Below are 22,561 nucleotides of genomic sequence, written 5' to 3' on the forward strand. Positions count from 1 at the left end.
ACAGGCCACCGTTTTTCCACACTGAGATCTGTTCTTACCTGAGCTTAGACGAGTTGATGCGTACCTGTCTGGTCTATGTGCGTGCCCTCGGTCATGCACAACGACCACAGATGTTGTTAGCATTTAGCCTCTCCCAGTATATTCCTATGGCTCCAAACGGGGGTGAAGATAGAAGCGACCACGCTCTTCCACAGGCACACAGACCAGACAGGTACGTATCAACTCGTCTAAGCTCAGGTAAGAACAGATCTCAGGGTGGAAAAGCGGTGGCCTGTTATTTTAAGGCAGGGGTATGAGGTTAAAATATTCATTCATTTCAGCAAAATGCGGTTAACTCTCTTTAGGAATTGAACGCAGACAAGAAACAGAGCCTATTTTGCGTCTCTTTGGATAGGTCTCTTTGGATAGGTCTCTTTGGATAGGTCTCTTGGATAGGTCTCTTTGGATAGGTCTCTTGGATAGGTCTCTTGGATAGGTCTCTTGGATAGGTCTCTTGGATAGGTCTCTTGGATAGGTCTCTTTGGATAGGTCTCTTTGGATAGGTCTCTTGGATAGGTCTCTTTGGATAGGTCTCTTTGGATAGGTCTCTTGGATAGGTCTCTTGGATAGGTCTCTTGGATAGGTCTCTTTGGATAGGTCTCTTGGATAGGTCTCTTTGGATAGGTCTCTTGGATAGGTCTCTTGGATAGGTCTCTTGGATAGGTCTCTTGGATAGGTCTCTTGGATAGGTCTCTTGGATAGGTCTCTTGGATAGGTCTCTTGGATAGGTCTCTTTGGATAGGTCTCTTTGGATAGGTCTCTTGGATAGGTCTCTTGGATAGGTCTCTTGGATAGGTCTCTTGGATAGGTCTCTTGGATAGGTCTCTTGGATAGGTCTCTTGGATAGGTCTCTTTGGATAGGTCTCTTGGATAGGTCTCTTGGATAGGTCTCTTGGATAGGTCTCTTGGATAGGTCTCTTGGATAGGTCTCTTTGGATAGGTCTCTTGGATAGGTCTCTTGGATAGGTCTCTTGGATAGGTCTCTTGGATAGGTCTCTTGGATAGGTCTCTTGGATAGGTCTCTTGGATAGGTCTCTTGGATAGGTCTCTTGGATAGGTCTCTTTGGATAGGTCTCTTGGATAGGTCTCTTGGATAGGTCTCTTGGATAGGTCTCTTGGATAGGTCTCTTGGATAGGTCTCTTGGATAGGTCTCTTGGATAGGTCTCTTTGGATAGGTCTCTTGGGTTAGGTCTCTTGGATAGGTCTCTTGGATAGGTCTCTTGGATAGGTCTCTTGGATAGGTCTCTTGGATAGGTCTCTTGGATAGGTCTCTTGGATAGGTCTCTTGGATAGGTCTCTTGGATAGGTCTCTTGGATAGGTCTCTTGGATAGGTCTCTTTGGATAGGTCTCTTGGATAGGTCTCTTGGATAGGTCTCTTGGATAGGTTGTATATCATTTATGTGAATGAAAAGCTGCCATTAAACACAATTCAAATCCTCCTTTTATATCTAAGGAATTGAATCCACAAAACTTGCCACTTAATCATACGGCTGGAAATCCTTTCATTTGGCAGACATGGTTTCTGCGTTCCTATTGTGAGAAAATCATTTCACTGATATTACGCATACACCTTACAATCAAAAAAAGGTTTGTCTGTGAAAAGATGTGTTTGTGTCCGTAGTGTCATGTGGAGCCTTCTGTGTGGTCATGCTGACTCTGCTCATGGTGCTACACAGAAACCATCTCTGCTGCAGCGTCCCTCATCCATCTGATGAGTACTGGGTGAGACTTGGGTTAGGCTCAAGTATGATCTGCTGATTGCTGCTATTCCGATCTGCTGTGGTTTCAGGAGGAGGAGGTTCAGTATTCCGTCCAGTCGCTGATCAGCCATGTTTCCTCCACCTATCCGTTCATCCATGGGGCTCCGGGAACTCAGGTGATCACACAGTCAGGAAGGATTGGCTTAATAACACATTTGAGCTATTTTATTTCTTTTACTTTGATTTGAAAGTAAGTTGTGTAAGATTTTTAGTGACCCATTTTATTTGTGTCTCAATGAGGTCAATATTGTTTTTGAACTGATGACGATTCGCTCGTAGCACGATGTGGCTACGCTACTCCTGCTGACCTGATGTCAAAGATATTTAATGAAACTCTAGATCAGACGTGACGCTCGTTGATAAACGTGGTGGACATCTTGTGCCTGACCGGTGAGGCTAACCCCTAAGCCACCAATACAAAACCAGGAGCAACATTTTCATTGATTCAACGGCAGAATGAGAGATCGGTTTATTACTTCTAAGTCTCGCATCTCAGTCAGGATCAGGTCATTTCTTAGAAACGTGGTGTTGTTTAGCCGCATTTTTTTATTTTTTTTTATTTTTTTATTTGTTTATTTGTTAGGGACATGTGTGATCAATAAACATGTAGCACACTACAACATTTATAGCCAAGGCTAATTTGCAATGTCCGTCCCTAGAAGGGCTTTTCAAGTTCACACAGAAAGTACAAAAAATACATTTACAGTAACATTAATTCATTCATTCTGACATTACACAAAGGAAGTGCATTGTTTTCTCCATTCATTCCATTGACGGTATATTTTGAATGTCAATGATTCATTCCCGGGTTCAGTGGTTATAGCATTCACTGTATCACTGTCCCATGTTCAATAAATATTGGTCATGTAGTGTTAAAAAGTGTAAAAAGTAGGGTGTCACTTTATTTTACACTACCTTGATACATTGTACCTAACTTAATTTAGTGCAATGTAATGTGCTCTGTAACAATCTGTAATAACTTGTACCTATATGGTACATACACAATGGAATAACTTGTATTAGTACTTTGTAGGTACCTAATGTAATAGGACACGAGACCCTTAAAGTTAGGGTTAGTGTTTGAATTACCTACAAACTACAAATATGTATTATTCCATTGTGTATATCTAAGTACACGTTATTACACATTGTTACAAAGCCCATTACATTGTACTAAATTTAGCTTGGTATGATGTATCAAGGGTAATGCAAAATAAAGTGTTACCAAAAGGAGGACACTCATGTTATATTTGATATAAATAGAAGTGAATGATTTGAAGTGTTTGGCAGAGGATAATTCATGAACATAAGGAGCTAAAGTCTGTGCCTCCTAAAACTGGAATAACATTTGAAAAACTGCAAATCCAAGAGTCATGAAATAACTCCAAATGGATCAAAACAGTAAGAGGGAAATAAGTGGTGTTTCCATTTGTTGACATTGCACTGGGTTAGAAGGGCCAGACACAAAATGGCCGCCAGAATTGCTTTTCATTCCAATGTATTACTATAGCCATGTCCTATAAAGAGGTAAAGGTCTTTGCCTGATGTTGAGAGTGCCAGTACTTCTTGTTCCTGTTCATTTCCAATGGGGATTAGCATTAGTACGTGGTGTACAAATGAGTGTCTGGTAGATCATACTTATATGTTTATATGTTACATGTAAACACGGACACATCTGTGGCAATACGCACGTTGTTTTTATACATATGTGTTCCTTTTTGTGGCACTATTTTGAATTGTATGAATCAAATAACCAGCTAATTTGAAGATCATTTTAATGAAAAATGAAGAGGAAGAGGAAGTACTGGTATTTATAACTTCGGAGCTAGCATAGCCACATCGCCCTACAGGCCAATTGTCATGTTGTCATGTTCTCAATACGATTATCCAATCAGAAAGCAATTAGGTCCACACTTTGAGTTGCCAGATCCTCTTGCTAAAACCAGTTTGGATTGGTGCTAATGCAGGCCTCCTGTAGTTAGAGGTTATTCACTCTCAAATGTGGCAACCCAAGTCCAGATGTAACGCCTCACATTGATTGGGGCAGATTGGCGGAAGAGTGGCTGCCTCTCCAATCGCCACACCTATGTTGACATAACTGTGTTCTGTGGCGCCTCCGCAGCCGTCCAGAGGGGTGTTCGTGGTGGGGAAGCCCTCTCACTACCAGCTGTGTGGCCCCGTCCCCCGGCTGCCCTCCTACGACACTGTGAGGAGGGGCGACAGGCAGAGCCACGCCCACAATCTCATCGCTCAGGGGCTCGGACCAAACCTACAAGTTAGTATACGTCATGTGTACACTTGCACAAACCCTCTTGCACAATCGAACACGCTTGCATTTTTCAGCAGCGACAGGCGTGGGTATGATGAACATTACAGCAGACGTGTATCAGAACACTTGCTTCAATAAATGATCACTTTCAAGCTACAAAGAACTCAATAATTAATATAACAGGCAGGAGTGTATGTCTAAATCTACATCAGTATAAGTTGCTTTACATTGTACAATTGTAACCAAAGAAACATTATGTGTGACCTTCATAAGGAACAGTATTCATTCATACTGTCAAAACTGAGCCATCTTTGAACCATGATCATCTCTAGATTTTTAATTTGCTGAAGTAAAAATTTTATTTGTAAACTTTCTGAGAGAATTTTTTTTTAGCGTTAAACTAGTGGTGGGACTCGATTAAAAAAATAAGTTTATTGAGTTAATTAATTTATTTATTACTTTGTTTTTAATTAATGTATTAATTACTTTATAAATGAATTGTAATTAATCACATTCAAAGATAATTTATTTAGGGGTTGTGTATTTTTTTTTCAAATGCTTCTTTGTATTTTCTTACATTTTAACTTATTTTAAGTGAAGATGTGAGGCCTGTGATCATTTCAACCTCCTTCAAAGGTATTTGATTTATTTTAGATAATGATCTTTTTAAAGAAGTTCGTATCGTCTTAAAGCAGAACTAAGTAACTCATGCCCCAAGAGCCACAAGTGTCACTGCAGGTGTCGTAGCAGGTGACAAAGGGAGAGAGGGATATTGTACATTGTGCCACAACCCAATTACACAATGAAGATATTTTTTTTCACTTACATTTGGCTGTACATATTGCTAAAGTGGCATGTTAGCTTCTTCTTCATGATTCTATTAGTGTGTATTGCGCTTCCGGCCCGTAGGCAGCCAAGTTGTAATTGTGGTTTTCTGGCCAGAGACATCAGGGGGAGATGAAAGACCCCACAATCATCCCATTACCACTTGTATACCCCAGAGGGACTACGGAAAGGATTTATTAAAGGGACTATACAGACTGCAACTGCCTCTAAAATCCTTCACTGTCACTCAAAAACTTCATTTGGGTCTGAAGTGCCATGCACAAGTTTAATATAGAATCTGCAGTTACGCCTAAGACCTGAGGTGGCAGTAGTGAGTATAAAAATGACCAACTTGCATCTAGTCCTTTTAAAGGTAAACAAGTTACTTAGTCCTGCTATGAATGAACAAGTTTGACAGTAAAACTGTTTTTGGATTTACGTGGTGTTCGTCCCAAAGCAACGTCTGCAGGAAAAAGCTTGGAAACTGAAAAAGTGTCCGTGCCGCTAAAGTAAAGTGTGATCAATTTTGATCAATATTTTTAATTGCATTAAACCTTATTAGGCGGCTGCATATATGAAAAAAAAACACCTAACCCCAAAAAAATTGCTACAAAAGGTTTTTCAATGGTTTTCTGTAGTATCAGGTGTGCTTATTAACATACTAAAAGTCTACCAAAATCTGACCACTGGAAAGGTCTATTTTTCAAGATGGCGTCCAAGAAGGTGGCGAGATCCTTAAAATGCCCATTACTCCTTTATTATTCATCCTAGACAAGTCATTCTGGTGTCTAACCCCATGTTTTGGGTGTCTAGGAATCCAATGGGCTTGTTCAAATTGTAGTCACATGATCACATAATTATGATATACAAATCGTGGACAAAGACTCTACATATTAACATTAGCGAGTTGTCATGGCAACGGCACACATTTTTAATGCAACCTTTGCTTCCCAGAGGCTTAGAGGGGCAGGGATGGGCTCATTTTAAAGCCCCAACACTCTTCTTCCCAACGCAATAAAAGGTACGTCATTTACTCACAGAGATATTCACTAAAATCTGCGAGGTGAGCGACCACGTCGGCCCTGACATGGTAGATCTGGAAGGTTAAAACCCTTCCAGGTCCACCATGTCAGGGCCGACGTGGACTCTCTGTTATCTGAGCATTTTATCAGTTAGCATATTTAAATTATAGTGAAAGGATTACAATTACAAAGTGATTACAAATCTTAATTATTTTTGAAGAAATACCTTTGATGTGCACCAGATTTACAAATAGTCATTGTCACACTGTTCCTCCCATAACGGTGGATTATGTGGATTGGCACAATTTTCCACTTGACGTGGTCCACACGCAGGTGTGCATGGTCGTCCACATCCTCTGCAACTACACCGTGGTGTTCGGCAGGTAGTTGTGCATAAATCTCTCATTCTTCTGGAACTCTATAACTCCGGGAAGTTATGTCACAACCTGTGAAAGCGTGAATAAACAGTAACTGAAAACACAAGTCACCCCCCAAGACTTGTTTCATGATGTTTTATACTCTAGGAAGTGTGGATTTGTCCAAATGAAAATAGAAGTCCCCGTTTTTCATCTCAGCCTAGTAGAGAAGAAGAATATCTAAGTCTGTATCTTGGTCTATCAAGATCCTGGGCTGATGTTGGGACACCTTGATTGCAGCCTTCACAACGTCCATGTCTGCATCTCCTGTGCTGATAACATTGCAGCTGTTCTTCTGTCCTTCCTCAGTCACAAGACCAATAAGTTCTTGTCTGTTACATGGTCTGCAAAGAAAATCTTCTTTTCCCACAAACTCAATTTTGCACTGAAGGATCTTCACTGTAGCCATCACAAACTACAGTTGCTTTACCATAATGACGTATCAAGCAAAGAATGTCATAAATGTCATTTGCTCAGAGTGTATTACCAGATTATAGTGTGGATCGGAAAGGCGAGTGACATGAATGTGGTGGAAGGGGATGGAAACCTGGTCTCACCATACCCTTATACTCACTTCATAAAGAGAGTCTTCTTCTTGTGGATTTTCCCAATTGTGCTCTGTTTTCAGGAGGGAGGGGTGAACTCCTTTTAAAGTTTTAAATGATTGGATCTGATTTTACCCAATCACTAGCGTTTAGTCGTGAAGTAATGAGTGAAGCAAAGCTATCAAATGCTTGACGTCACCTACAACATCTGCCTCCCCCGCCCGCTGAATGGTAGGTTGAAATTTAACTGATGCAACGCAGCCACTGAAATCAGACCCAGACGTTCATGTAGGGAAATTATAATTGACTGGAGTTTATGGATGGCTAAGGTCAGGCTAGTTTGTGCCAGTTCTGACCGTTAAAACTGCTGCCCTGAAAAGTCTCCTGTAGATGGTCCACTGTAATTGCACAACTACCTGCCGAACACCACGGTGTAGTTGCAGAGGATGTGGACTACCATGCACACCTGCGTGTGGACCACGTCAAGTGGAAAACTGTGCCCATCCACATAATCCACCTTTATGGGAGGAACAGTGTGACAATGACTATTTGTAAATCTGGTGCACATCAAAGGTATTTCTTCAAAAATAATTAAGATTTGTAATCACTTTGTAATTGTAATCCTTTCACTATAATTTAAATATGCTAACTGATAAAATGCTCAGATAACAGAGAGTCCACGTCGGCCCTGACATGGTGGACCTGGAAGGGTTTTAACCTTCCAGATCTACCATGTCAGGGCCGACGTGGTCGCTCACCTCGCAGATTTTAGTGAATATCTCTGTGAGTAAATGACGTACCTTTTATTGCGTTGGGAAGAAGAGTGTTGGGGCTTTAAAACGAGCCCATCCATGCCCCTCTAAGCCTCTGGGAAGCAAAGGTTGCATTAAAAATGTGTGCCGTTGCCATGACAACTCGCTAATGTTAATATGTAGAGTCTTTGTCCACGATTTGTATATCATAATTATGTGATCATGTGACTACAATTTGAACAAGCCCATTGGATTCCTAGACACCCAAAACATGGGGTTAGACACCAGAATGACTTGTCTAGGATGAATAATAAAGGAGTAATGGGCATTTTAAGGATCTCGCCACCTTCTTGGACGCCATCTTGAAAAATAGACCTTTCCAGTGGTCAGATTTTGGTAGACTTTTAGTATGTTAATAAGCACACCTGATACTACAGAAAACCATTGAAAAACCTTTTGTAGCAATTTTTTTGGGGTCAAACCATATATGCAGCCGGCTATATGTAATTAATCAATCCTAATTAATCGAAAAAGTCCTGGCCCTTCATTAAACATAATGGTTTTATTATAAACTGGGCCAGTGGTCCTCAACTGGTGGGTCAGGACCTAAAAGTGCCATTGCCACACCCTATTCTAGATCATTTTTTGGATAATTTTTAATCAGGGTGTCACTTATTGAGGTGTTTACGCCATGGAGGGCCAGAGACAGTGCATTTAGCAGAGGTTTGAACATTTATTTATTTATTTATTTATGTGTTAGGGACATGTGTGAACAATAAACATGTAGCACACTACAACATTTATAGCCAAGGCTAATTTGCAATGTCCGTCCCTAGAAGGGCTTTTCAAATTCACACAGAAAGTACAAAAAAAACATTTACAGTAACATAAATTAATTAATTCTGACATTACACAAAGGAAGTGCATTGAGCGCAGACTAAACATGATAGCAGACTTGATCTCTTTTTAAAATATGTTTTAGTTCATTTTTAAAAGCCCCCAGATCCAAGTCCTGTTTCAGCTCAGAAGGCAAAGAGTTCCAAAGTTTAGCTCCTTGGACAGTAAAAGCCGACTGTCCAAAGGTCTTTTATCTAACGGGTACTTTCACATTTCCATCAGCAGCTCCTCGTGTGATGGAGCCACTGATCGAAGTGGAACTATGAGCCGTCTGAGAACATCAGGGGCTGTGCAGACATTTGTACATTCATTTTAAGTTACAGAATTTAATAACATTTTCAAAGTTAAGAAAGTTTATCCTCTGCAATACTCCACAATGGTGCGTCCTGACAGATGTTTTGTCTAAAATGTTTAATGCTCTATTGTAAATCAGTATTAAAGGCCTGATTGTTGTGGCTGTTGCCTGTGACCAGGAGGTTATGCAGTAACTGAGATGAGAGAAAATCATAGCCTGCATAAACACACTTGCTGCATGAAATGGTGAACAGTCCCGTATGATTCTGAAACTGTACAGGTTTGATTTGGCTGTTCTCGTGATCTTTTTGACATGACTTTCAAATGTTAGATGGGAGTCCGAGATTAGGCCCAGATATTTAACTTCTTTAACCTGGGCAATGTCTTGACCGTTTATTGTCAGATGCAGTTCTTCCACGGGGTGTGATCTGGAAGCAAAACAAACTGACACTGTCTTACTCAGGTTTAGTGTTAGTCCTGAGTTTTGAAACCACACTGACACAGAGTTAAGGTGTTGCTGCAGCTGCGCAGTAACGGCTTCAACACTTTTGCCACTCACAAAGACAACTGTATCATCTGCATACATTTGGAAACCTGCGCCCGGACAGATGTTTGGTAAATCATTTATGTACAATGCAAAAAGGAGAGGCCCAAGAATTGATCCCTGGGGGACACCTGTTTTCAGTGTTGTGAAGGGTGACTTTTCATTATTAATTATTACACATTGTTGTCTATGTTCCAAATAAGTCTTGAACCACTGTAATGTTTTATTGTCAAAGTTCGACTGGGATAGTTTCTGTAAAAGTACTTTATGATTGAGTACGTCAAAAGCTTTTTTTAAATCTAAAAAAAAATGCTCCAACTATTTGGCCTTTATCAATTGCTAGTTTAAGTTGTTCAATAAAATAGCAATTGGCCGTTTCTGCCGAATATTGGGGCCGGAATCCGAATTGCAGAGGATGCAGTATGTCATTGATCTGTAAGAAAGACATTAGCTGATTGGCTACAATCTTTTCCAGCACCTTAGAAAAAATCTGCAAAATGCTAATTGGTCTATAGTTGCATGCTAGATCTGCCTTCCCAGACTTATATATAGGTATAACCCTAGCTTGTTTCCAGTCATTTGGAAATTGTCCCTTTTTAAAGGAAAGATTTACCAGATGAGTTAAGGGTTTTGCCAGTATTTCTTTATTTCTTTTAAGAAAGGAAGTGTCAATGTTAAAAAGGTCTTTAGCGTGACTATTGTTTACTTTTTCTATGACAGCTAGCACCTCTCGCTCAGTTGTTTGTTCAAGAAAAAATGCACCAGTTAGATTATTTGGTTGCTGATACTCTACCCTGGTATTCAAATCAAAGCAATCCGACAGCTCCTGAACCGATGATGTAAAATGGTTAAGTTCCTGGGCGATGCGCTTACTATCATTTACAAACTCTTCCCCGATTTTGAGTTCACACAGGTGGGACTGCTTTCCTTTGGGTTTCACGATGTTGTTAATTGTCTTCCACATTGCTGATGGATTTCCTCTTGCCTCAGTAATTGCTGTGATATAAAAGTTGCTTTTAGCAAGTCTCATATGCTTTATCACGCAATTTCTTAGGCTCTTATATAAAACCATGTCGGTGTTAAGCTTGCTTTTAATCATCAACATCATTATTCAAGCTTCTCACACTAAAATGTAAGGTATTGAGGTTATAATCAGGTACAATTATTCAAATTGCCATAAAATGTACAATCTCTGGTGATGTGTAGCAACCTCGGCAAGAAACCTGAAACCAAAATTGGTCTGAGGGCCACATTTGGCCCCCAGACCGCACTTTGGGCACCCCTGTTTTTGAGAGAAAAATGTATGATCAATGCTGCATTTTGCGGTTAAATACACTCAAATGGCTTAAGCGTAAAATACTTCAGAGTAAAAGTTGAAATGAATATTATTTTAAGATTAATATTCAAAGGAGTGTTGTATATTTTGTGACTCTGGTAAATGTAAAAACCCTTAGATGGACAGACAGGCAGGAGGCAAGGGATCAGTTTTAGTAGATTTATTTTCTCCAGTCTTTGTTCTTTTCGGTTCTTCTCTGCCTTTGGGGCAAGAAACCAGGCTTCTTGCCCTAAAGGCAGAGTCAAGATCCACAGGAAGGACATAACCAGCCTCAAGAAGTTTCTCAATCTCTTGGCAGTGCACCTCAGCAAGAGCCTCATCTTTTTTGAGACGTTTCTCGGTCCGCTTTAGAACAGGAAAAAAGGAAGTTACGTCGGTAGTTAGAGAAGGAGATTGAGGATGGCGGAGTAAAGGAGTAGCATATCGCCATTGACCCTTGACATTGACTTTCTGGGTCTTAGAGTCCAACAGAGCTAGGGTGTACTGGTCTTGTTTCGAACGGGTCATGTCCTTTTCATTCTGCCGGGGTAAACTGGGGAGTTTCACCACGTTTCTCATTGACTTGTTTGAGAAAGGGGTTGCAGTGAAGTAGCATTGGGTGTCTGGAACAGAGGTAAGGTTGGCAGAGGAAGGACCTTGGAGTGCCCATCCAAGTACGGACTCCAGAAGGGCTACCTGAGGGACCAAAATGCACAGGCTCAATCGGGACTATCAGATGATGATGATGGGAACCCAGAATAAACAGAGTTTCAATGCCATCGAGTGAGGATACAGGTAGCTCTCTCAGGTGTTGATACCACTGCTGTAGAGCAGCAGTAGGACAAGAATGTTCCATCAGATTCAGAACGTCCGCTGTGAAGGCATTCTTCATTTCATATTTCGTTAGCCACATAGCATAATTGCCTAACTCATTTTTGTTTTGATTTTGGAAAACATGTAAAAAGACGTTTTATAGTAAACACATTGTTTTTCTCTTATTGCCATTTTAACAATACAAAATGACTTAGGCAGTTATGCTATGTGGCTAACGATTTGATATGAAGAACATCATGGCGAACTGTTTGCAGATTAAGGACTTCAGACTCCCCGGGAAGGTTAAGTGCAGTTACGGCAGGAGAGAGAATGATAGGCCTTTCGGACCCATCGTCTAATATAGCATAGGTTTCAAGACGACGGTCGTGGCTATGCAAAACCACAGGGACCACCTTCAGGATGACTCAAGCAGAACGATTTGGACGATCCAGGTAAAGAGCAGGAGTGGGAAGGCTAACCATCATGCAAGCATTATCAGCCGCAGGCAAAGTGTCATGCAGAATGCTCAAATGAAGCTGATCACAAGTACTGCAAGGCTTCTTAAGTGTGCAAGTCTCTGGGGAATGTTTCCGACAGCACCTCCAACAGCGGTCGTTATCCCGTATCCAAGAGCTCCTTTCAGAGGTTGTCATCTCGCTGAATGTCGAGCAGCTGTTCAGAAAATGTTCCTTGTTGTTGCAAAAAGGACAGTAAGGCTCAAACTTGGGTTTGTGGGCAGGCTTCTTCGCTGGAATAGCTGCAATGCTTTGAGGTTTAGAAGGTGGCACTTCTGTAGACGCGTGCATAGTAGCTGGTTTAACGACATCTTTGAGAAGTGGTTAGGCTTGTTTCTCACCTCTCTTCTGTCCCTTTCAGATGCAGGAACAGTGTTGTGAGACAATCAGCGGGCATGAGCCTTTGTTTGAAGCCATGCGGACAGGTCGATATAGGTATAGGTACGAGAAATGTCAGCACCCAGGATGCCCTTCTGTATGCAGTTCTCAACAAAGGAATCATGGAAAGATGCCGGCAATTTTCCCAATAGCCTGTCTACATGAGACCCACAGTTTAACTCAGTGCCACCCCTGCCTTCAATGGAAAGAAGCAACCCCACAAGTGACTGCAAAGCCAAAGCAAACTCCTCAAAAGCGGACACATCACCAGCTTTTGCTGGTGTGGAGTTGAGGATGTGGGCAATTTCGCTCTGGATTAGTTAACGTGGTTGTCCATAGCGTGAAATCAGAGCCCACATCGCAACAGAGTAAGGTTGTGGATGATGGATGTAAGCCTTGGCTAGTTTGTATGCAGGGGGATGCTAAAGTCTTTCAAGTAGAACTTGGTATTTGTATTGCTCAGACATGTGCGGATGGTTACTGAGAATGCTATCGAAGGCCATTTTGAGCAGTAAAAAGTCACTTTACCAGTCTCGAAATGGGAAAGCTGCGGCTTAGGAATCCCATAGGAAGAGCATATCAGGAGCTCCGACATTGCTGGAGCACCACCTGCCTGTTGTCCTCGTACTTGTGGAGTTGGAGAAACATAGTAGTTGGAGGTGTCGTGGGAGGCGGTTGGCTGCCGATTATCCCTGTCGGATAGGCGAGTTCCTTGTGCTGAAGAGGGGCCTGAGCCTCTGTCCTGGGTTGTTCTCCTGGAGAGCAGATGGGATGGTTTGGACCGAGGAGGAGTGGAAGGGGCTATGTCACTGATGTAGTAGCAGGGAGAGAAGTCATTAGAGGAGCAGAGGGAAAAGGTGCTGCCAGACCTGCATTTCCCAGGATCTCTCAGCTGGCTGTAGTTTGAAGAAGCTTCACTCACTTGCTCATCCAGTCTCCTCAGATGTTCCTCTGCCTTTTCCTCCTCCTGCTGTTGATGACGAAGTTCATCCAGCTCCATATGCCTTAATCTCTCCTCCAGTTATGCAAATTATGGCCCATCGAGAGACTCCTTCAAGGTTTCAACAGGCCTTTGACTGCGAGAAGAATGGCTTGAATTAGAACGCGACTCTGCATGTTCAGATGAGCGTTGAAAATCATCACAGTGTGCAGGGAACAGACTGACCTTGTAGTCCTTGAGATATGAAGGCATCCTCCTCTGCCTACAGCTGCTTCTCACACTAGGTACAGGATAAGTGAAGGATTGTTTAGGCCTGGCCCCCAGGTGTGGGTATGGAGCTGAGAAATGGGGTCAACAGATGAATGATGGGAATTTCTCACAAGTGTCCTAAAGCCACACCAGGTGAGAACCACTGGACTAGGCCATTTGATACATTTCATCCAGTTTGATTGAGCAAATAATGACTGTGTATGGTCATAACACACTAGACAAAGGTTATAGGCTTATATGAAGAGCATTTAAAAGTTACAATCAAATGACCTGGATAAAGACGGAGATGATATCATATTGACAAGACACAATGAATATGATATTCTTGTAATATTCCGCTGAGTTCTGATGTAGCTGATGCTTGTGAATGTAATGTTTTTTATTGTGTGCGTATTCAACCAACTCTTCATTGGTACAAAAACAAATCATTACAATGTTTCCTCCAAACATGAAATCAATTCATCTCCAATTGAAATAAAACCATATCTCTCAGCCTCCTCCGTCGTACGAAGAATCGGTGCGGCCCCCCCCGGACATACCCACAGATGTGCACTTCCTGGACTCTGCAACCGCCATAGGAAACCACCAGACTGGACTTCACCGGAACAGCCCTGGAGCCCTGGTGTAAAATCATAAACACACAACCTTTGCCCACCCCCTCCCACATGTTAATATTGGACTCTACTTCTTTCTGTCAGTATGTGGCTTACTGTTTAATCATGACGTAACAAGGGGGTTTTCATTGTGAGTAGGGTGGATAATAAAAATGAATTACACTAGTATTGCGGAAGTTATTGTAACTCTCTTTTTACTTGTTTTAACAAATCTGCCTTGAATCGTCTTCAAATGGTTCAAAAAGCTGTCACACATTACTCCCACTCTGCAAAAAGTAATTAACTAGATTAGTTTAAACATCTCAATTTGAGCATAATAATCATTTTTGTTTTTGTTTTGACAAGTTAAGATGTTGGGCATTTGTCCTAGATGTTTCTGACTCGTTTTAATACATTTCTTCCTTATTTCAGGTCATTTTCTTTGCCAATGGGGTAAAAAAATTGGCCTTATCTTATTGGTAATTTTACTTTCTTATTTCAAGTGAGATTTATCTTAGAACTAGTCTGAAATGTCCTTAAACAAGCAAAGTAAACTTGGTCCAATCAGGACAAATTAAATTAGTCATTTAAGCCAATGCTTGCTATTTATTTTTGGCAGTGCATTTTGTCCTCTGCACTGGCTCCACATCAAATTTTGAATTGAATTTCAAATTTGAGTTTTGACTTTTAGAGCGCTGCATGGTCAGGCTCCCAAATGTGTGTCTGACCTGCTGTGCCCCTACTCCTCCGGTCACACCCTTAGGTCCTCGGGCCAGAACCTCCTCACTGTCCCAAGGACCCACTTTAAAACCAGGAGATCTGTTTTTTTTTTTTAATCTTTATTTGAATTGGGTGCACATTAATCAACATGTGTTTTTTTAACATGTAAATGTGCTGGAGTTAGCCATCCGTAGATCTGTCCTGTGAAGCTTGTGCTCCCAAATTGTGGAATGACCTCCCTCTGTCGCTACGTGTGACCGACACTGTCCATTTCTGTAAAAAAAGACATGGCTGTGGCTTTTTGGACCAGCTTTTAGTTGAGAAGGCTGTGATTGTTTCTATGTTAATTTTTTAGTAATGGTTATTTTTGTGCCCCTCTGAAGCACTTTGTGATTTTATCTGTGAAAGCTGCTATATAAATAAAGTTTCTTCTTCTTCTTGAGTAGTGTTTTTGGGAACTTATTACTTTGAAACTGAACAGAACAATTCCACTCCACTGCTCCTGGTTTGTTCTATTACATGGTCATTAATAATAATAAAAAAGAATATGATGTAAATACGTATTTGAAGTGAGTTTTTGGAGATTTCATAATAGAGGTTCGTTATTTGGGGTTTAACGCCATCTTGTGGCTAGAGTCAGCACTGCAGGCTCAGAGGGGGAAACAGAGATTGAACTGATACATACGGGTCATTTATGGGATGTTCGGGACAGTTTGGACCAAAGCTAAAGTGACCGCCTGTCCCTCTTTTGGTTTCACTGCACAGCCATTTTGACCCACTTATTTAGATGATGTCCCACTTTTTGAGGAAAGACAAATAAATTGCCAAAATTGTTCAGAAACTATGAAAGCGTTCATTTGCTGCATTTCAGGAATTTAAGAAAAGGCCTAATTTAACATAAACTGTACAATATTGTGTCCCAACTTTCTGGATGAGAATTAGCTTCAATGCTGATTTTTCTTTAATTTTCTTTAATCCTATCACATGACCTGCCCCATTTTCACAAATAAATGATTTGAAGTGGTCTGTGATCTCACATTTAACACTTGTGGCAGAACGTGGTCAAACGGGTCAAAGCTACGGGACAAGCGATTAGCCTCTGTGGGTTTCCTTTGCTCTCAAATCGACACCAGACACAGGTGCAGTAGATGAGTCACTAAACCCAAACCAAACTGTAAAAGCCAAACCCCCTGGCTTCACTGGGGGAAAGAAAACAGCCAGCGATTTGATAAAAAACAGTGAATTAGGGAAGAGAAGGCGTCAATTATGTATAAAACATTTATTAACATATAGTTTCTGGCCATATACTTAATGATTTTGAATGTTCCCATATTTCCACATTCCGGTTTGCTGTAGTCCATTGAAAGTCCTTCAGAGCAGGTCCACGAGCCTGAAGCGGCCCTCCTGCTGGACGGGCTGCACGTTGATGAAGGTCTTGTAGAGCACGGCTCCTCGGGGCAGTTTGGGGATGAGGTCCCGGGCCTCGGGGCTGCGGGGGCGAGGGATGTACACCTCTTTAGTGAAGCGCACGTGTCCCTCCTCCAGGGCGAACAGGGTGTTGTTGGTGCCAATGCCCACCTTTGGGAAAACACAAGACAGAAAAGGAATACGTGATTGAATTTGAATACTTGACTAACAAAGCCTAGAACAAAACGCATTGTAACCTAATAATACAGAGAATTAGCGGTGGATGCTTTGCTTTGTTACTGAGCCATTGAAATCACTTATGAACTTATCAGAGCAGAAACTTTCACGAGGCTTTACTTCTACCACATCGTATGCAGTAAAAATAGTTGAGCATTTTTATCACAGATATTTTGATTTAATGCTTAAAAGCCAGCTTAAACGTGCATCATAATCTTAATTCAACGGTGTTGTAGACTAAAGGTCAGCACACACACAACACAAAATTCCAGTCTTCAAAGATTTTATATACACTGCGTTCCAAATTATTATGCAAATTGTATTTTTGTGTCAAAAAGGTAAAAAAAAAAAAAAAAAAAAAATGAAACTCATGGTTGGTATCGTGTCTCAGGCTCTATGATTCACTGACATTAATCTCAGAGACCTGGGATGATTAGTTTTCAGGTTAAGCCCAGTTAAGGGAAAACTACTGATAAAGGGTGTTCCACTTTATTAAGCAGATCATAATTTTCAAGCAATATGGGAAAGAAAAAGGGTCTTTCTGCTGATGAAAAGCGTGAAATAGTTGAATGCCTTGGTCTAGGTATGAAAACCTTTGATATTTCATGAAAGATTAAACTTAATCTTCGTACTGAGATTTGTGGATGATTCAGAGCACACTCCGGTTTGTGCAGATAAAGGCACAATATGGACGGTTTCTGCCAGACAAACACATCAGATTATGAGAACAGATGCTACAAAGCAGCAGACAGGTATTTGAAGCTGCTGGTGCCTCTGGAGTCTCTGAACATGAAGGTGTAGGACCCTCCAGAGGCTGCAGTTGTGCATAAACCTTCTATCCGGGCCTCCCCTAAACTGTTCATTGAAGCTGAAGCAGAAACGGCTGCAACAGGCTTGTATGACTTGTTCCTTTGTATTTAGATCACTGTATGATGAAACATTATTTTATGCATAACCATCAGGTTCATTGTTATTCTACAAGGCAGGCTCTAAAACGGCTCCTTCATCTGCCGTTATATAAAACATCTCGTGATCAACGGTCAATTAGATATGATGGAGTTAAAGTCTGGAACAGACAGATCCATCTTCTGGACTCATCCACCCCATTATACATGTATAAAATCAAACTGAAACATAAATTAATGAGTATTTGTGCTGAGTACAGAGCAGAGACTCATAAAGGAAATGATTGTATGAGTATTGTATATTTGACACGTATTTGTATTTGACTCTGTATTTTTGTACTATCTAGTGACTTAGCGTGGGTTTACATGACTCTGATTCTTATTTTATTGTTTACTTGGGAGTGGTGTTGTTATAAGCCTACTAGGCTTCTACCTCTCCCATGCACATGCTATTACTATTATTCATTATTTTGTTGTATATTCATACATCCGAAAGGATGCTTTTTATGTTCTTTTTAACTAGTTATGCTAAAGTGCTAAATAAATAAATAAAAAAACGGGCTCAGAAATACATGAGGACTCATTTTCAAACAGTCTTGTTCACTGATGAGGCCGTGTAGTCCTGGATGGTCAGAGTAGTGGATGTTGGTGAATGGCCACAATGTCCCAACAAGGCTGTGACGTCAGTAAGGAGGGGGCGGAGTCAGAATCATGGTGAGAGAGCTGGTCGGCCCCTTTACGCCCTTTTAGGCTCCCTGAAGGTGTGAAAATTTCCTTTCAAAAATATGTGGAGTTTCTGACTGACCACTGTCTTCAAAAAGAAGAGCCGTGTTTTCCCTAATAAGATCATCTTCATCATGACAACGCACCATGTCCTGCTGTAAAGAAAACCTCTGCATCACTGGCTGCTATGGGCTTAAAAGGAGAGAAACTCATGATGTGGACCCCCTCCTCCCCTGACCTCAACCCTGTTGAGAACATTTGGAGCCTCAACAAAAAAAACTTCTATGACGGTTGGAGGCAGTTTTCATCCAAACAGCAGCTCTGGGAGGCGATTCTAACATCCTGCAAACAAATCCAAGCAGAAACTGTCCAAAAACTCACAAGTTTAATGGATTTCAGAATTTTGAAGCTGCTATCACAGAAGGGCTCCTATGGTAAAATATAACTTGACCTGTTAATATTTTTTTGATTGAAATAACTTTTGATTTCAGTAAATATGACGTCCTAATGCTACAAATTCAACAAATGACCATTTTCAGTGAATTACAAGCTTTAAAATGTATTGAAACGATGAGTTGCATAATAATTTGGAACAGTGGATTTTGAGGTTTTTACTATATTTTTTTTAAAATAATATAATAAATGTATTTAAAATAAATAAATACTGTTTTCACTGGGAGATTTTTTCAATCACATTTAAATGATCCTCTACCAGTTAAAGACTTAGAAATGATGCTGACTTGAGTTGACAATTTAGAGAATCTTAGAAAAATGTCATTTGCATAATAATTTGGAGCGCAGTGTAGAATGGGGGGGTCCACACGACACAACTGGATTTAGTGCAATAATAGAACATCTGGGGGTTCACCCATAACGACTGAGAATCGTAAGAGCGACACACTACACCAGTGTGTTACAGCCGATGTATAATAACACAGCATGTCTGTGTCCTCCCTGGCTTAATATTCCTCTGGCTTCAAAAACTGACCCCAGATCAGCAAAGCTAGAGCTCTGAGCGTGGGAAACATGTGCGTGCCCCGATTGGTCAACAGTGTCATGTGATCGCTGTCACAACAATACAGTTCAGTGCTTCAGGCGCGACCCTTCAACTTTTCTATAATTCTGTTTAGGGCTGGGCAATTATTCGAATTTTAACCTAACTCCAAGTTTGATAAAGGTCGATAACGATAATGACGTTTTAATGACACATTCTGGAAAAAAACATGGACGGCGCAATGCTACAGCGCCTGTCAGGTCAATCCCAGGGAAACAATCGGCCCAAACAAACAGGAAGCACGGCTGATACAATTAGACAACTAGAGGAGATTTTAAGTGTAAAAGTCAGCTACAAAGCCGCTAACCCGACGTATGGGCAAAACAGAAACCCGTGAGGAGCCTCAGAGGACCAGGATACGTGCACACGGAGGAAAAGAGGGGGAAAACTACAGATCGCTATTTGGACTATTTTTGAGGCTGCAGCCGTGGATTAGCCCGGACAGTGAATTGTAAGTTTGATCTTCTTTTATACTTAGAAATACTTCATCAAAAACAGAATATTTATATGTACTATGTACATATTACCGTATTTTCCGGACTATAAGTCGCTCCGGAGTATAAGACGCACTCGCCATTAAATTCCTAATGAGATAAACACAGGCTGAATAGGCGTACGGTTTGCTAACGTGACACATAACATAACAGACACCTATTTAGTTCGTTGTGTAAACGTCACATATACAGTTCAAATTACTAAAGCATAAGGAACATTCCTCTGCACCGTTGACAAGCCTCTCCCGGCAGCATGTTTTTCATTCCTCTAAATGTGGCCATCGAGCTTTTAGCCCGTGATTAGCTTTGTTTTGTTTTCTTCTGAGAGTAACCTCCACTTCTAGCTCACTCCTAACTTTCTTTCTGCTGCTCGATTAGCCTGCAGTGCCCTCTAGTGGCAAAATTATATATTTGAATCCAAAAAAAAATCACATGTTGGTTGCTCCGGAGTATTAGAACAAAAGTGCGGCTTATAGTCCGGAAAATACGGTAAGTTGTTAGCGCTTCACTCTGTAAGTCGGGGCCTTGTGAGGCTTTGAAGCCAATTGCCAGGCACCAAGTCTCTCTTCTGACATTCTTCAAACATTTCACTTTTTTGCAGATGTTTGTGTGTACGCAACACACAAACATCTGCACTGGGCAGGTGAAGGAATGTTGTACTGTGAGGCTAGAAGTGTGGAGTTTGTTTTGCTGATGAGTTAGCTGCAGTTTTCAGTTTGGCTGCAGTGTCTGTTTACTTGTAAGTCCAGGAAAGGCCATACATTGTTTTATCCTTTAAAACAAAAATAATGTAATCGAAAATCGAGATCAATCAATATGGGGAAAATAATCATGATTATTTTTTTTCCAAAATCACCCAGCCCAAACAAAAGTCGGCGACACAAAGAAGTGGGACGTATTTTAGTGGATTTAATAACAAAAGAAGACGGACCTCAGCCCCGAGACGGAGGAGACAGCAGAGAGAAGCAGCTGAATAGAAGTACGACTCCAAACTCAGTAAGAGTCGCTAAACTCTGTGGTTGAAATGTAGCTGGAAAAGGTGGTTCTCGTGCGCTTTTGGTGATATGAAGTTGTGCTGTTTGGCGTGGGGCTCACTGTGGCCATGAAATGAGTTGTTTGTACCGTTTATGACACAGAAAGGAAAAAGGAGGCGCTGCTGTGTTTTTTCTGTCTGTAATCTACTTCACTCTGTCATTGGCCGCTGCTTTCTGCGTGTCACTATTGGGACGGTAAAATCACCCACGATTCTCCTGTATGTTCAAAATCGGGCTTAAAGGAACAGGCCACAGTTCTTTCATACTGAGATATGTTCTTTCCTGAGCTTAGACGAGTTGATGTGTACCTGTCTGGTCTTTGTGCGTGTCTATAGAACAGCTTGGTCACTTCTAACTTCACCCCCACTTGGAGCCACAGGAATATACTGGGAGAGGCCAAATGCTAACAACATCTTTGGTCGTTCTGCATGACTGAGGGCACGCTCAAAGACCAGACAGGTACGCATCAACTCGTCTAAGCTCAGGTAAGAACATATCTCAGTATGGAAGAACTGTGGCCTGTTCCTTTAAGCGGCGCTGGTGAGAGAATAGTAATAGTCTCCTCAGTTACTCACATGAGCCCCTGGGTGGTACCTCATCTTCCTCTGCGTGGCCAGGATGTTTCCTGCATGGACAAAGTGACCTAAAAATGGTGGACAGACATGGAAGAATTGTGTTCAAATAAAAACCGAAAACACCAGAAACAGCGGGCAAACAAAACAAAACAAAAATCACCCAATGACCTTCGCTTTTCTTGTAGCCGTATCTGCGCCCCGGGCTCTTTCCTCCCAGGTTCTTGCTGCTGCCTCCTGCCTTTTTTGAAGCAAATCTCACCGACTCCAGGAGAGCGCACTGACTGGGAGCCAACAGAGCTGGAAGGAAAAGCAAAACATTGAACAAGTGAACTGCTAAAACTAATAAAACAAGAAAAAACAAGACCTCGGCACAATAAATCGCAGATAAAAAGTGCTCAGTTCAGGTGGGGGTTAAAAGGTTAATAAATTCAGTTTTCATTATAATTGTTCTGATTTAGTTCCATGTTAGCCCTGTTTTGTCCTGATTCAGTGCTTGTTGGTTTGCTGAAAAACAAATGACTTATGTTTTCTGTTTACATTGAACCAAAGTACGAGACTAGTTAAGTAAATATTACAATAACATAGCTTGAATCCATTTTATTTCTTATTCCTATTGCTATTTTTTTTTAAAAATTTTTGCTTTTTATTGTGGTTTTGTCATATTCATGCCACCATTTGTTGCTCTTTTGTGGCTTTTTATGGTTACTTTAAGATACATGTTGCGTTTCCATCCTGGTTTTCTTTTCGCTTTTGTCACTATTATGATGCTTTTTTCAAGACGCTTTTAGATTTGGGTAAAGCCAAACTGGAGAACATGTGCTCGGTTCAGGTGAGGGCTAAGAGGTTGATTTGTTTTTGAATAAAATAAAGGTAACTCTCTGTCTGCATCCTTCAGTACTTGCCTTGCCTACACAGTCCGCTGTTTGGCTAACCACGTTCTTGTTATATCGCGACATTTTGCAACAGGAGAACAAGCAAACGACTAAAACACTCGTGTAGCATTTGAAGCGGACCAATATCATTATCAAATATGATTAAAACCATGAGTCATTTAATAAAAAGAACAGAAAACCTGCTCGGGACTTCAGCATCAAGGACGCCATCGCCGCCATGTTGGATCAAGTCAAACCCTGACGTCACATCCTGTTAGATTCAGGTAACGCTAAATCGTAGGATAACTAGGCTATATATTGCTTTCCCCTCATGATGATGATGATTATTAT

At 41.1% G+C, this 22,561-nt stretch overlaps 1 protein-coding gene across 1 annotated transcript; it reads right to left on the reverse strand.

The window, feature by feature from the left end:
• Positions 1 to 16,228: 16,228 nt before the first annotated feature.
• On the reverse strand, positions 16,229 to 22,466 carry mrpl27 (mitochondrial ribosomal protein L27). The gene is made up of 4 exons (XM_079577759.1): positions 22,411 to 22,466; positions 21,507 to 21,635; positions 21,339 to 21,406; positions 16,229 to 16,487 (listed from the first exon to the last, which is right to left on the reverse strand). Exons 1-4 carry the CDS (start codon positions 22,448 to 22,450, stop codon positions 16,281 to 16,283), a joined length of 444 nt encoding a protein of 147 aa, XP_079433885.1. The 5' UTR covers positions 22,451 to 22,466; the 3' UTR covers positions 16,229 to 16,280.
• Between the last annotated feature and the right edge of the window lie 95 nt (positions 22,467 to 22,561).

This window comes from Gobius niger (assembly GCF_951799975.1).
Source record: "Gobius niger genome assembly, chromosome: 19".
NCBI classification, from domain to species: domain Eukaryota; kingdom Metazoa; phylum Chordata; class Actinopteri; order Gobiiformes; family Gobiidae; genus Gobius; species Gobius niger.

Excerpts from the sequence above, each read along its gene's own strand:
- mrpl27 (XM_079577759.1), bottom strand. The coding sequence starts at position 22,450 with ATGGCGGCGATGGCGTCCTTGATGCTGAAGTCCCGAGCAG. Across the intron at positions 21,636-22,410 it reads GATGCTGAAGTCCCGAGCAG|CTCTGTTGGCTCCCAGTCAG; the intron begins GTTTTCTGTTCT and ends TTTTCCTTCCAG. Across the intron at positions 21,407-21,506 it reads CGGCTACAAGAAAAGCGAAG|GTCACTTTGTCCATGCAGGA; the intron begins GTCATTGGGTGA and ends CACCATTTTTAG.